General features: G+C 38.4%; 1 protein-coding gene across 8 annotated transcripts in view; it reads right to left on the bottom strand.

Moving 5' to 3' along the window:
- MAEA (macrophage erythroblast attacher, E3 ubiquitin ligase) overlaps nucleotides 1-15,170 on the bottom strand; it is a 112,787-nt gene that overhangs the window by 20,158 nt on the left and 77,459 nt on the right. For 5 of the 8 annotated variants that reach the window (XM_027826178.3, XM_027826179.3, XM_043544843.1 and 2 more), the window contains exons 4-6: nucleotides 13,053-13,175; nucleotides 12,015-12,128; nucleotides 9,911-9,987 (exon numbers count right to left, since the gene is read on the bottom strand). In XM_027826178.3, coding sequence (XP_027681979.1) covers nucleotides 9,911-9,987; nucleotides 12,015-12,128; nucleotides 13,053-13,175 — 314 coding nt within the window. The remainder of the gene's footprint in view (nucleotides 1-9,910; nucleotides 9,988-12,014; nucleotides 12,129-13,052; nucleotides 13,176-15,170) is intronic. The other 3 variants (XM_027826180.3, XM_007063698.3, XM_043544844.1) reach the window with 1 other exon arrangement.

Raw genomic sequence — 15,170 nt, forward strand, 5'->3', positions numbered from 1 at the left:
TCAGGGAATCATGAACCAAGCAGTGTTCCCAATTCAGTTCATTTGCATAAGCCAGAGAGCAAAGCTTATTTGTTTCTATTTATCTATTTAAATGTGACTACTCCATATTGCAGAAGACTGGAGCAAATAAACAGAAGCCAACACAAAAATCTCAAACATTTTCCCACAGTACGTTAACATGAAGGTTGTCCTATTTCTGTTGTTGCCAGCTGGTAAGTTTCTTCTCCAATTCCCCACTCCCACCTTTTTAATCTTTCCTCTCCTAGAGCCTCCTCTCCTAGAGCCCCCCACCTCCAATTAAAGGCTGAATTCATTACTCAGGCAGGCAAAAAGGGAGGCTAGAAATAGATGCAAAGTAACACTTGAGAAAAGGGAGGTGAGTTTGCTGCCCAAAGCCCCTGCTGTGAAGTAAGGGACAGTTCTCCCATACAAGGATATAAGACCATTAGATAGACTGCGGGCTGTTTATCTCCTCCATCCCTCTGTGTCAACTTTGTCTATCCTCTTCCATTGGTGTCTTACTTTGTCTCGTATGCTCCCATACACACCGTGCGTGAAACGATAAAGCATGAGATTTGATTGACTGAATTTCTGCAACTGTTATTGGAGCAGATGACAGAGTCTCATACAGAGATAATTTAATAGTGTGGATGGTGGAAGGGTTTTGTACAATACTTAAACTTCTATCCAAAAGAAAGTAATTTTAGTTAGTCAGGTCTATTCTCAGCAGCCTGACCAAGTACCATCAATAATTACCACTCAAGGAAAGGTCGTATCCTATCACACCACACCGACAACAATTCCTTCAGCTACAGGAGACAACTAAAGTCAGCAAGTGAAATTCTGGCCTTACTGAAGTCAGTGGGAGTTTTGCCACTGATTTCAATGAGACCAGAGCTTCACCCAGCATTTATACGATTAAAGTAAAACCCCCGAAGATTATATACTGGCTATTCCTTTAAATTCTTAATTGACACTGCAGGCAGATAAGAATACTGAACTAACTGATCACATGAAAGCTCAGATTCCTAACTGAACCTCGCCAAGTGAAACTCCTTCCTTCCCAAGAACTCAGTGAAGACATCTTGAAATGTTTATAGTATCTCTTAGGGCTATCCTGTTGAGTTCAAATTTTTAAAAGGGCTGCTACAGTCAAGAAAGTAACTGTAAAAATGGCACATCAGTGTGGCTTGAACACCACATTCGCTTACTCTTCTGATGGACCAAGTTTTTACTATCATTAACACAGGTGAATCAATACAACTATGACAGAATGCGCTATAAATGTATTCTGCCCAATACATCACCAAAATTGGTAGCTAAATTCTCATTGCAGATCATGGTGTAATAGGCAGAAAGAGCAGTTTACTCAAATCCTAGGATGAGTTTGTCAACTTTGGGGCAAGGACCTAGGTTTTTTATTAGATTTCTTTGTGAAGTTGACATACCTATCATGGGAGAGAAGCAATTATATAAAATAACTTCAATGCCATCATTATGTGTGTGTGTGTGTGTGCGCGCGCGCGCGCAGGCGCGCACGTGCGCGTGCACACAATTTGACACAAAACCAGAAACCAGAGCAAATCTGACTGAGAAAATCAAAGAGAAAATGAAAACACTCACAACGTTTCACTCACTACTCCAACTACAGCTGCAGTACACTCAGTTACAAGATATACAAGGCACATGGATCTCTACGCACGATATGACTGAATATATAATATTAATCAGGCAGTGGCAATAACTGAACACAGAATGTAAACCGTTATGAGGGAGGACATGTTCTTTATTCTGCTCAATGGACCATGTTAGAACAGCTTTCTTATCTCGAACCCCTTTACTTGCAGTCAAACAAGTTTGTACTGAAAAAGCACCATGAAGTTATTCCACTTACCCACCTGTTCAGAAAACAAAAATAGAATGAGGAAAACCAAGACTCTGGCCAACCCTAGACTTATTGCAAAAATGGATCTGAAATGCGTTGACTATTTCCCTTTTCTCCTTGTGTACACAGCACTATTTCCCCCGTCCCCAGCTCAGATCTAGTTGAGTACAAAAAGCCTTTATCAGCATCTGAATAAAGCCTCTCATGATTACCGACCACTAGTGACTACATTATATATCTTTTGCATCCCGACAGTGTTGAAAATCCCTGGAATGTAATAAAATATACAAAATTTCAGCATAGGTGTAAAAAAGTCTGACAACAGCCAGAAAGAATGAAGTTAGCATCAATATATCCCTAACATTTTTTGTAAAAGGTTTTGCCTTTGTTTTTTTTTTTGTTTTTTTTTTTTTTAAAAAGGCTGCATGAATTAAGCATGAGTATTAACCTGAACTTTGAATTTTCTACCATCATGTCATAGCCTTAGCATTAAACAGTTTTTGTATATTCTTGAAACTTGCTCTTTCAAGAGCACTCTGACGAACAACCTTAGAGCAACTCAGTGTGCACACATTATATTTTAAAAAGCTTCAGAAATTCAAACATTGTTATTAAATAAGATATATATTTTTAAAGCTCACATCAATTGTATCTTAAAAGCAATGTGTCACTTTAGAGGTTCTCAGCAGGCAGTAAGCAAAGCTTTCAAACTTATTTAAACACCAGCTGCGTTTCAACAAAATGTCAGCTCTCTGAGTTCCACTCATACAGGAAACTACTTGGTAAACAGCCTCTTTCTCTGCTTTCTAATGGATGCCTGACCTATTTATTGCATCATGGACACAATACTGAAAGAATCCTGCTGCAGGCACTTAACAGAAGCAAGCTAATAAAAACAGAAGTGGTAGTGGTTTGCTAAAAGCAATCCGAATTTTTATACTACACCTTCCAAAATAAGTTAGTTTTCAATTCTTTGTTATTCATGAAAATATTTGTTTTAAAGTTAACAAACCAGATGGATATTTTGAACATTTTCTGCTAGTTAACAGTATTTTCTAAAGCAAGTTTCTTTAGAGCTTGCAGTGAGATGTTGAACACAGAATGCACAGTGCTAGGAGTGAATTAGTGCTCTCAAAAGCATTGAATTAGACAAAGACATTCTGCAGTTCCCCCTTTTTTTTTTTATGTCAGAATAAAAAAAACAAAATAATTCAGACAGAAGTATTACAACTGGAAAAGTTTTAATTGCCAGTTGCATCTGTTGCGGTTCAGAACCAACTAAATATCTTTATAAAGAATACATATATACTTTGCCCTTAAAAATCGAATATAAAGATTTAAATATGCACTTGCAGTACAAGTTAAGGTGATAACTCGATTTATGGACTTACTATACAACTAGGAAATATTAATTCAAATGCAAACCTCACATAAAGGGACAGAACCTCTTCCCACCCCACACAAGTAGTATTTCAAATAAGTGACAATTCATACACTGATTTTGTAGTGTAGGTGTGAGCAACTGTTGGCCAATTAGAAAAAAAACGGGGAACAATTCCCTTTACCATATTGGACATTTCCTTTTACAATATAGGACATTGTTCTGAAAATCTAGTGAAAATATTATGTAATCATTGTAAGACAGGTGGATATCTAAATAGCTCCCTGATATGTAAATGAAGTTGTTTTAATTATTAGATACTATTCATGCTGGTGTGGTACCCACAATATGCGGTGTGCTGGGCGCACACACAGTTTGTATCCTTTCTTTTCTTGATTGCAAGCTCTTTGTGGCAGGGCACAAAATGAGGAAAGAGGGGAAAAGGACACAATAGACAAGCAAAAGCTCTGATCCTTTAAATTATTCCATGCCTGCTCGGAATCTGAATGAAGAATGGAGCACATTGCAGATCAGGGCCCAGAATGATTAGGGTAACAACTGGCAAGTGTCTTATTAGTTCTATGGAAGAAGGAAGGTTTGTTATACAATTCCTTGCCATTACCAATTTCCCACTATACACCGTTATTGTTTCGAGCCTTAGTTTAGTTGTACACTCATGGTCATTTGCCTTTGACAGCTTGCTTTCTGTAACCTTTAGCTTTTATTTTCTTTTACTTATATTATCTAATTAATTTCCCCCACCCTAAGACTCTCTTCTCTTATTTTCCATACGTTTAGAATTTTGGGGGGGGGGGAGGGGGCTATTTTTAAGATTTTCCATGTGTGTTCTAATCATTTAGATCTGTTTTATAGGAGTTTTACAAAAGGGCACTGTTACAAATGCTTTAGGCTTCCTCAATATAGCTTAATAATACAACTACAGAAATTTCAAGATAACTCACCCCAAATATTTTTTGCGCCCTTACAGTATGTACTCCTATATAATGTTAGGGTATTGTATTTTTATTGAATTGTTTCATTATAATCAGTCCCTGTTTCACTTCATTTTCCCCTGACCAATTACTACCACCCTCCCCACCGTCACAAACAATCAAGACCCCTTTAGCAAGAGAGGCCCAAAGAACAGTTTGTGATGTCAATGTGGTTCCCTGTTGTCACTGTTCTCCTTCCAGAGAGACGCAACACGGGCCTTTCATAGGTCACTACCTAAAGATGTATGGGTGGGGTGATTTTGCACACCCCTGTGGCTAGGTTGACCCAGCACACCTAAACTTTCTCTCTGCTGGGAAGTGTGGGAAGGGACTCACCAGCAAGTTACACAGAATTTTAGCCTTTGGTGCTAACATTTACTTTCTTTGTTCTACACAACAGTATGCACAGTGAGTTTTTAGAACAGGTCTAGCCCTAACCTCCATGAAATATTCTGCTGAAATTGCAACCAAATCAAAGCCAACTTAATGCAAATCATGAATTACGGGCTTGTGTACACTTAAAATGCTACAGCAGCACAGCTGTAGCGCTTCAGTGTAGACACTACCTACACCAACAGAAGGGATTCTCCCATCAGTGCCGGTAATCCACCGCCCCCAGAAGCAGTAACTAGGTTAGAGGAACAATTTTTCTGTCAACCTAGCGCTGTCTACATGGGGACTTCGGTCAGCTTAATACTGTTCACGGGTGTGGATTTTTTTCCCCCACACTCCTAGCCAATGTAGTTAAACCAGCCTAATTTTCTAGTGCACACCAGGCCTAGGTTATTTAGTGTTGACAATATACTGTGCTGTCATGCAAGAGATCAGGTTATGTTCCAAGCTTGCACCTTTGCTCTGATAATGACAGAGAATACATCTGGTCTCTCAAGCAACCTCCTTCCACCAACCCTGGAGTAACCTTAAGAAGATTTTCTAAGGGCTGGTCTACACTAAAGCTGTAAGCAGACCCAAGTTACATAACTGAAGTTGGTGTAACTTAGGTCGACTTCCATCAGTGTTTACACCACGCTGTGTCGGCGGAAGACACTCTCCCTCCGACTTACCTTCCATCTTTCGGGGAGATGGAGTACAGATGTTGATGGGAGAGCACTCTGCCATCAACTTAGTTTATCTTCACCAGACCCTCTATATTGACACCACTACATTGATTGCAGCAGTGCCAACTTAGCCGTGAATACAAGTCCTAATGCCGTGCCAGGAAGAAGAAATTTTCACAGACCCACAATAAAAACACTGAGCCACCTTCTCCACTTTGCCCCTGTTCTGGGCCTACCATCACTTCATCTATGCTTACACCATTGCCATGTCTGGTTTCTGAGTAACATAAAGAAGCTGCACTCCCAACAATGAAAATAGTGCTTTTAGAGCATGACTACCCATTGTCAGGATGCAGGACAGCCAGCTTGGCATAGAAGGAATTCAGAAGTAGGCAATAAAGCCATACAGCACAAAGACACCACTGTACTCAACAGATCTGGAGGGCATGTGCTTCAGAAAAAAAGATCAAGACTATCTGAGAGGCTTTCACGCTTCCCCACAAAGGTTGTACATTATTTTTTTTACATTTGAGAGATATATCAAAGCACCTTGTAGGAGCCTAAATGACAGCCCATGGAGTATTCATGCTTGTAAAGACTGGCATCATTTTCTAAAAAAACAAAAAACAAAACAAAAAACCACAACTGTTTAAAAAGAAAAACATTTTACAAATTACATAAAGCTGCTTCTTAGGAAGTTGAGCAGTGATATTGGGTTGGGTTGCGCGGGAACAAGAGAGATGAAGATTTGGGCGGAGATAGGACTGAGCAGGAAAGAAATGATGTGGAAGTTTAAAGTAAGCAGCATATTTGAATGGTTGAGTTGAAACTAGGTCTGGGAAACATAAGAACAGAGCTTTAATACTGAAGTTTACCCCAAAGAGATTTTCATTGAGAAGAGACCTCCCAATACTGCAGTAATTTTTACATACCCATACAGTGCCATTTTCTTTCATAGGCTCCCCTTCATTATGTCCAACTGTAACTTAACAAGTCTGTCTAAACTGCTGCAGGCCTTTGATTTCTGCACAGCTTTGTTATACTCATGTAGCAGATAGAATGACCTTGGTCCCACTGGAAACAACCTGAGACTAGATTAGCTTCACACATCTCTAAAAGAATTAAACCAATCTCTCTCACCCACACTGTATGACGTATGGGTGGGTGAAGGGGAGCTTCTACCTGCCTTCCATCACAAGATCTTGTGTTGGACACCTGGAATGAAGAAGGTATCTACTTGCAACCTCAAGTCCACATTGCTTCTTTACCCAAGGTCTCTTCCTTCATCTTTGCCGCACTCTAGGGCTCTTCAAGTCCCAATACAGACCAACTTTCCTTTCCCCAATGGGCCCTTCCTACTTGTTGCCCAATTCCTTATAAGACTTCTTTTGCAGTCCTTTGGTGGAGCAGCTCTTTCTCCCTCCAGGTCTCAGCTTTATAAAAGGGATGACACCGTCTATATACTCCTAATTCTCTGCGGTAAAGTTTGTAGCTCTCATACACCCTGGCAACAAGCCACCTACTGTGCCTGGCTAAAAACAGAAGGTAGACAGGACTTAAAGAGACCAACACAAACTTACTAAGTGCTACTTTAACTTTTTCTTGCATTCTTCACATGTAAGTTACAACAGCAGACACACTCTTACTTGTCAGTAGAGTGGTTGTGAGTAGATCTATGGAAAGTCTAAGTCACACTACATCACACACAACTTTTGAATTTGAAACCCTATCTCCAGAGCTCCATAAAAGTCTTTAAGAAAATGTAATTCTAGTCAGGTCCTAATTAAGTCAAACACCTTAGGCTCATCATCCCTAGAGCTCCAGCTCCTAGAGTCATGTGCTTATATTAGAACCTCAGCTTTTATTATATATAGAGAGAGGGAGAGGGAGAGAGCACGCGCGCACGCTAGCTAGGCACTCTTTGGAAATCTCAATCTAAGGGAATTAAGTGCTCACCCCATTCAGTCATTTTTGAAAGATCTACACCCCTAGCTCTGAAAGATGTAAAAGTGACCCAAACATAAGTGATGGCTTGTCTACACAGAGAAATTTAGGGGCATAATTATACTGGTAAATTTCGCTACATAGACAAGCCCTGAAGCAGTGATGTCTGATTGAGAGTGCAGATAGAAACAAGAACTCAAAGATGTCAAGTGCCTCATGCATCTCAATGGGGTATTGACTCACCAATTGCTGCAGGGGCCCTACCAACACCATCACAGAGTGATGTGTGTGTGGCAGGAGAAAAATGTAGCAGCTATGGCTTATCTACAAAAGTAGATACCCCAAATGCTGAAGACAACACTGGACCCCTGAACTCCCATCCCTCCTGGGTGGTGAAGGAGAGGGAAAGGAGACCCATGACCTTCCCCCTTCACGCAGGGGTCCACTCTAACCATAACTCCAGTGACAGGCCATTGTTGGAGAGCCCCAGATTGTCTCAATAGGCCCCCCAATTCTTGTAAAAGTCTCAAAGCTGCCATCTCAAAGAGATGGTGACTAGCAGCGTTGCCAACTGTCACTAGTTTATCATGAGTCTGATGTTATTTGGTATGTTTCATTTTGGTTTGTTTTTTTAAGGCCCACATCCTGGAATCCAGTGATTTTTTTGGAGAATTTTAGTTTTCATGAAAAGAAAAAAAGAAGTTTAGCCACAAAGCTGTGGAGAAATACTTGAAAGTATGACCCAATTATAACCAAAGGCTTAAACACCAAAACAATGTTTATTTTTTAAAAATATGAATGATTTTTGAACATTTGGGGTTTGCAATACTAAACAAGTGAAAGCACAGCAAGAACTAGAGGACAAGGCATGCTGAGAAATACTCTGAGCTCAGTGCACATACGCTGTTCTCTCCAGTACACACAGCTGTAGATGAACAGCTATGATGATATTCATATGGTATATTTCACTGGAATATTGCTATGGTATTCTTAATAAAACACATTCCAAAATCCTTTTGTTTGCTCTCTTCCAGTGCTTGCTGCACACTGATACAGGAAGCTGGCAGTTATGCAAAAAGCAAATTGACTATGCAACAACTGGCTAATGCAGAAAGCATAATTTGTCACATTTCAGACATGTGAATACGAGACAATAGCAATAACAGCGTCACAATATTACAGTAGGGCATCAGTCTAGAATATCACAGAGAGACACAGGTAACCCAGAATTAAGAATCCACCTTTCTTTTTCCTCCCTTCTGAAGATAATTCAGTATTCCATTTGGATCTAATAAAAAAAAGTGTTCTGTACCTAAAAATTGAGGTCCTGATTAAAAACGCTGAGAATTTTTATTTGTTTCTGTGATGCACCATGTGTATGGTATGACGGTGCACTATCCCTACCATAAAAAACTTCATGACAGTAAATGATGCAAGTATCCTACAAATATCCTGTTAGTTTCAACAAGATTTTATAAAGCAACACTAGCTAAACAAAATGTAGTAGAAGTGGTCATGTAATTATAACTATACCACTCTAAACTCATCAGAATCACCTTCTCTTATTGTGCAGTAACTTGGTAATAGAATACTACAAAATATTATCACATATTATCTGCATACCACGAGGTCCCAGCACAGGCATCCCATTGATTTTAACCGAATCAGTTTCCTGTTCTGAAACATTATTCGAACACCTTAGATTGAGACCACTGACTCAAAAGCTTATTCATTTTAAATTACTTCCTGACCCAATAAAATAAGAAGTATTTACCCAGAGACAAGCAAGTTGTCTTGTGGTTAGAATAAGGGACAATGAGTCATGAATTCTTGGTTTTATTTCCAGCTCGGTCACTGACTCTAAGACCTTGGGCAAGCATGAACTATCTTTTCCTACAGAAAATAGGTATAACATTTATATACCTCACAGAAGAAAGGAGTGTCTTATTTTTTGTAACATAATAGAGACCCTCAGATAATAGGTACTGTAGAGCTGCAAAGTATTAATATAATCCATTTAATAAGGAACTAAAATACTTCTAATAAATCCTAAAGTTTAATGGGGTTTAATAAAGATTGCATAATGAAAAACGCTTCAGAGCTGAAACAGTCTATATCCAGTTTTAGACAAGTGAACATTTATGGTCAAAATGTTCAAGTTAAATCAGATTCCGACCAGTCCACATAAAAAGAGAAACTTCTTTTCTTGAGACACAGGAAGTTTGGCTGTGCGAGCCAATCCCATCTACCCTCTTTTAGTTTGTACTCGAGATTACTATAGTAATTGCAAACTGAACTGTGTGTTAAAAGAAGCATTTGTCTACACCAAGAGACCAACAATGTAAAAAGTATATTTTTGATGACTATTTCTGAATTTTGAAGTTTTGCAAAGCCAGAAAGTTTTATTTTCAGTAACCACTTTAAAGTTTTTAATTATGTATCTCGAATGATAGCCTGTGCTTAAAATTCCAAATAATTCAATATGAACCTTAGTCTATTAAATCCCAAGAGAGTGTTTGATAATAACAATGCTGAGAAGACCATTTGTTGCAGTGGAGCTTCTGGGTGTGCAATAATAGTCACATGTTTCTTATGAAGTATAATATGTTCTTATTAAGAAAACTGTTTGGTAAGCATCCTAATTTCATACCTCACAGCATCCAGTCTCTTGTTCTGTCGAATGAGTTCAATGAACTCCTGAATCCTTAGGCTGAACTCCAGACAGCTCTGAGATTAAAGACAAGACAAGGTCTTAGATGGGACCAAAGCAGCATTGCACAATGTGTCTTATGTGCTCAAAGTACTCAGTATGCCACAAAATAGTGTTAATGGCATGCAACTTTGCTTGCTTTTAGGTATTTATACAGATAAAATAGTTTAATGCTGGCATAAAATTCCCTAAAAGCAAACAAAAAGCCTCCTACTCCTCACCCTCCTCCAAAAGAAATTGTCGTAACAGGGACCAATTGTGTCCTGATGACTAAAGGATTCCATAATCCTCATGGGTGTCAACGGACCAGCGGTGTTGCTTTGTACTACATTCCAACTGTAAGACAGCAGATACTGTTGAAATTTCTGAGACAAAGCAATAATTAAGGCAGAGGAACCCTCTTAGTTATGAGACACAATGGAATTGTGCAGGATTGCTGGGGCAAAAGGTCTCTAAATGCTTACTTGAATGTTCATGTTAGCATGAAAGTAGCACATTATTTTAGTTCACTGAGGGCCCTTTTCCCTTGCCGCCAAAGAACCCAGAACAGTGTTTTAAAGGCCATACTAAAGACAATCTCATTCACACTAAAACCAAGTTGCATTTACCTGCTTTTGGAAAAGGTAAGTAAGCTGACAGTGTCCCTTTAAATCAAATTTAGCACAGGTTCACAAAAATCTATAGGAAAACTCTGAACATGTAGAATTTAAAAAAGTTTCTCTCTGAAAAAAGAGCAATTCACCATGCTTTGTTATAGGGACAGAGTCAACTACTTTATTATCTTTAAAAAAAAAACCCACATATACGCCCTCTGAAGATTGAAAATAAATATGTATTCCTCAAATTTGTCTGCTCCATTCAGCGAACATTTTCCTCCCCCATGTTTCTAGTGAATGGCTGCCTTTTGTTTATTGTTTATCTGCACAGTAATATCGAAATTCCTCAATGACATCAGCAGGAATTTGAACGGCTCCAAATTTGGGTCAATTAACTGTTTGTGGTGCAGCACACATTTATGACAGCCATTTTTTTTTTTTTTAACAATTAGAAACTTGTAAAGAAATTTAAACTCAAACATCGTATTGATGGAATATACAGTTTTAAAGTGTAACTGTTTGAAAATAGGTTCTTTTTAACTCCCAAGCCTGACTGACTTTTTAACTCCCAAGCCAGAGAGAAGCAAGGACTCCACAAGATTTTAAGAGCTACATTGTCCTGTACTCTTAACTTTTGCTAAAGGCAAAACTCTTGAAATTTGAATCGGCAGACAAAACAGAGGAACTGACTTTCAGATGTTTTGTTTTAAAATATCCAGTTACTTAACTCTGCACATCATCACTCATTTGGGATTTTAGATTAGTTTATTTTTTGTATCTTTTAAAAAAGATCCACTCTTTAGTAATCATCCCCTTACAGATAATATATTCTAGACATATACTTTCTCCCTTTAAGATACATGGAAAAAAAAAAAAAAGTCTTCAGAAGTGTAGATGTCCTCCAGTGAACTGCAAGCCAATAGCTAAATTGGATTTTATAGACTGTCAGAACTTAAAAAACCTTGTGTAGTCAGTAAATTTCAGATTCATTACAATATAGCACAAATTTTGGCACAGTCTTACAGCCCTACTCACAAGAGTGGTAACTCAATGGGACTGCAGGACTTCTTCCCCGCCCCAACCCTTTCTCCTCCAGTTTAGCTTTTGGTTAGACTTGCAGGAAGGTGGGCAAGGTGTTAACACTAATAAGCAGCTAAGCCGCCTTACACTGAACAGAAATTTATTCCTGTGTGTTTCAAAAAGCAGCATAGTGATTTCCTCCAACTCTGATCTCTCACAGCCTTAGCTTTTATGTAAAGTAGGGCTTGCAGAAATAGATTTTTGGGGGGATGTGGAAGTTGTTTTATTCCCAGTTTTTATTTTTACATTGAATATTGCTGATGAAAAAAATTGAGAGTACTTCGGATTTAATTTCTTACGTTACTTAACATATTAACATCACACAAGGTTTTCTTGAGCAGTATAATTATGCAACAGTGTTTACATACCAATTCTGGTTTTCCTTTAATGGTTTCCATAACAAGATCATCATTTTCTTTAGAGTAATCACAGGCCGATTTACTTTTGCGTCCCATCTTCGGTTCGTTCTCATTTTGGCGCCCCTGAGTGACAGAGAATGTCACTCTTTGCTTGTCATTAAGTGCACTCAGACATTTTTGGTTAAAGAAAGCGCTTAGTTTAAAAAAAACAAAACAAAGAAGACACAAAACACCTTTCTGAGGGAGGCAGGGGTTTTGGTTAATATCAGTTAAAACAGATTTCTGCAAGCCCTATAAAAGATTACAGCATACTTTAAAAAGCAACTTTAAAGACACGGGAATTTAAACTAACTATATATGGATAAACACGGAGTGACTCCTTATCTTCTGTTCATGGTGTACAAGGGCTGGAAAGAAATGTACTTTGCTTGTTACTAGATTACATGCAGCTTTTTTGAGAAAACTACATTCTAACTTAGCATTATTGCATCTTATATTTCAAGTTAGCTCTCTTTTCTTTAAGTCATCATAGCTGGATAAAACTTTTTTAATAAGGTAAATTTCTCCCACTGTGTTAAGCATGAGACTATATGTTTAGCATTTCAATTGCTCTCCACACTTGTTACGGACAACTTCATATACACCCTGTGAAGTATGTTCTCAGCAGGATGCAAAGGAGTCATGCACATAAGTCCTCATGCATCGAGACGAGACTATACCCCTTTGCATTTAAGTTTCTGTAAATCACATTAAAAAGCAAGGTCATATTGTTATGTTATTTCACTGTAATTTGTCAAGGAAAAATCGTGCATCTAAAGGACCTAGGTTCAGGGTCAAGTTTAACCTTGGTGTAAGTGGGTACAACTGCTCCGATTTAGGCATATTAAAGGGATTTATTTTGTACTTAGGATCTTTAGTTTAGTACATGCTAAGTCATCATTCAGACCCAACATTTAAACTCAACTGGCTAAATCAAATATTCAAGGAGTTCATACAACCATGACAAAGTACATTAAGTTAAAGCTTTGTGCATTATAACTTCCATACCTTCATTTTCCTGAGCCTGGATTTGTTATCATGACACCAAGCCAAGCAAGTCATAGTTTCTTGCCTTTCCAAAGATTCTTCCACTTCTTTAGCCGTCAAGAACATCTCAATATTTACCAAGTCCTTAAGGAAAAAGAGAGAGCAAGACCGGTTGAGCTTTGTTTACAAAACGAGGTTGCTCCACAAAATCTCATTCTTCATAGCTAAAGCTAGGAGCTAATTTGTGAGATGCATGTTAAAATGTACATAATTTTAAAAACATCTTGCCCTTTAAAGCTTTTTCCTCTACAAATAAAATAGTTACAGTGTCTTCTCAAAAACTGTGATTCCCTATTTATTGATGTACGGTTGTCAAAGTAGAGAGCAAATTTTAAAACTGACTTAAGTTTGTTTGATGCCTTCCTGCTCTGTAAACAGTGTTAATACTTCTTACAGATTAACGCGTTTGCCAACAGTCCTTCTCTCCCACCATTTCTTTTCATATACTCTACCTGCATCCTTTTCTACACCGACTCCTGAGAGCATCCAGCAAACACCCCCTTTTCCTTCTGACCTTCATCCTTCTCCATTAACTCTCCTTTTGCCTCAGTCTCAGAGTTCTCCCTTCTTTTATGACCGGTCTCTTCTGTCTGATTCAGAGAAAGTAAAAGCCACCCCAAGCAGATCTACTAGGCCTAACAGAAAGAATGGAAAAATACGATGGGCCTAAACTCATCTGGTGGAGGGAAGAGAGGGAGTTCAGTTTCACAATTCAAGCCAGTGTTGAATTTTATAGCAAACCCCTCATAACTCTGGGGCTAAGGCCTGTCTCTAGAACTAACAAGGTTAGAGCCACATTGCACACCTCCTTAAGGAGGAGGCATGTACGTACGTACGCACTTGCATGCACAAAACCACCACAGAAAGCTAGGAGGCAAAAGGTCTCTGACACTCTTTAGGTATAAGGAAAGAAACAGGTGAGAATAGAATAGCAGCAAAATGTAACTCTTTAAAATTATTTTCTACACAATCCTCAACAAATCTATAGCAGACAGAAGCTTTCAGCCTTTACACTTAAGTCAGCCTTATTTTCCAGTTAGCTATTTTTTAAACTTAAGCTTTACTTAAGCTGAGAACTGTCAGGAAAAGCTTCCTTAAAACCCATGGTGGGGAAGTCGGGGGGTGCAGAGGGGAAGAGAGAAGGGAAAAGATGGTCTCAAATTCATATTTCAACCAATGTTTAGCAGTATGTGTGATACAAGTTTGGCGGATACAGACTATTTTCCACTGATGCCCATATCTGAAGAACTAGTATCACAACTGGCTCCCATTTTGGCAGCCTCAGTGAAGTTGTCAGTGGGGCAGTGTGAGATGGGATGTTTGTAATGAAGTTTCCGTATTCGTACCTGTTTTGCGGACAGAGGTCTGCAGATTTCAGTGTTATTAAACCATCACTTTTTGTAAGCATTAAATTCTTTTTTTTTTTTTAAAGTCACTCCAACCTTCCACTGATATACACTTGGTAATTCTAGTTTAAGGATTCGTTTTCTATAAACCATCCACGTACTTACAAAGAGCAGGGAGTTTTCAGGTTGCAGACATAGCAAATGCACAAAAATCTAGAACAGAACATGCTGCAGGAAGTGACACTACAGTTTTGCTGAATAAAAGACCCTGCTGATAAGAAATGGAGTTAATCCATAGTACAGTGTTAGGACTTCTAGGAGTATTCCTCTTCCTTCAGTTAATTTTTCAAAATATTAAGTTGCTCAGTTGTATACAATCACATTTAATGTGATTCAGCTTTGCAATGTGTCATTAAAGTGATTTGTGAACAGTTATAACAGATGCTTGTATTAATATTCTCTCGTCTGATTCCCACTCTTTAATGAGCAGAATTACATACAAGGAAGAAACTCTGGGCCTTTCTAGTTCCAACCACCTACTTGCAACTAGTGGCATTTCCATCAGTAGCATGTAAAGTTTTGACACTTCCATATGCTTCCTTTTAGTTCCTTAACATTTAGAAACTTTGCCTTCCAATTGCATTGGCACTATAATTATTCAGGCTGCAACATCCTATTGATCCCAGTGACTAAACAAGAAGTACGAGTTACAGTATTAAAATTCCCTTTTGTT

This window comes from Chelonia mydas, chromosome 4 (genome assembly GCF_015237465.2).
Source record: "Chelonia mydas isolate rCheMyd1 chromosome 4, rCheMyd1.pri.v2, whole genome shotgun sequence".
Taxonomy (NCBI): Eukaryota; Metazoa; Chordata; order Testudines; family Cheloniidae; genus Chelonia; species Chelonia mydas.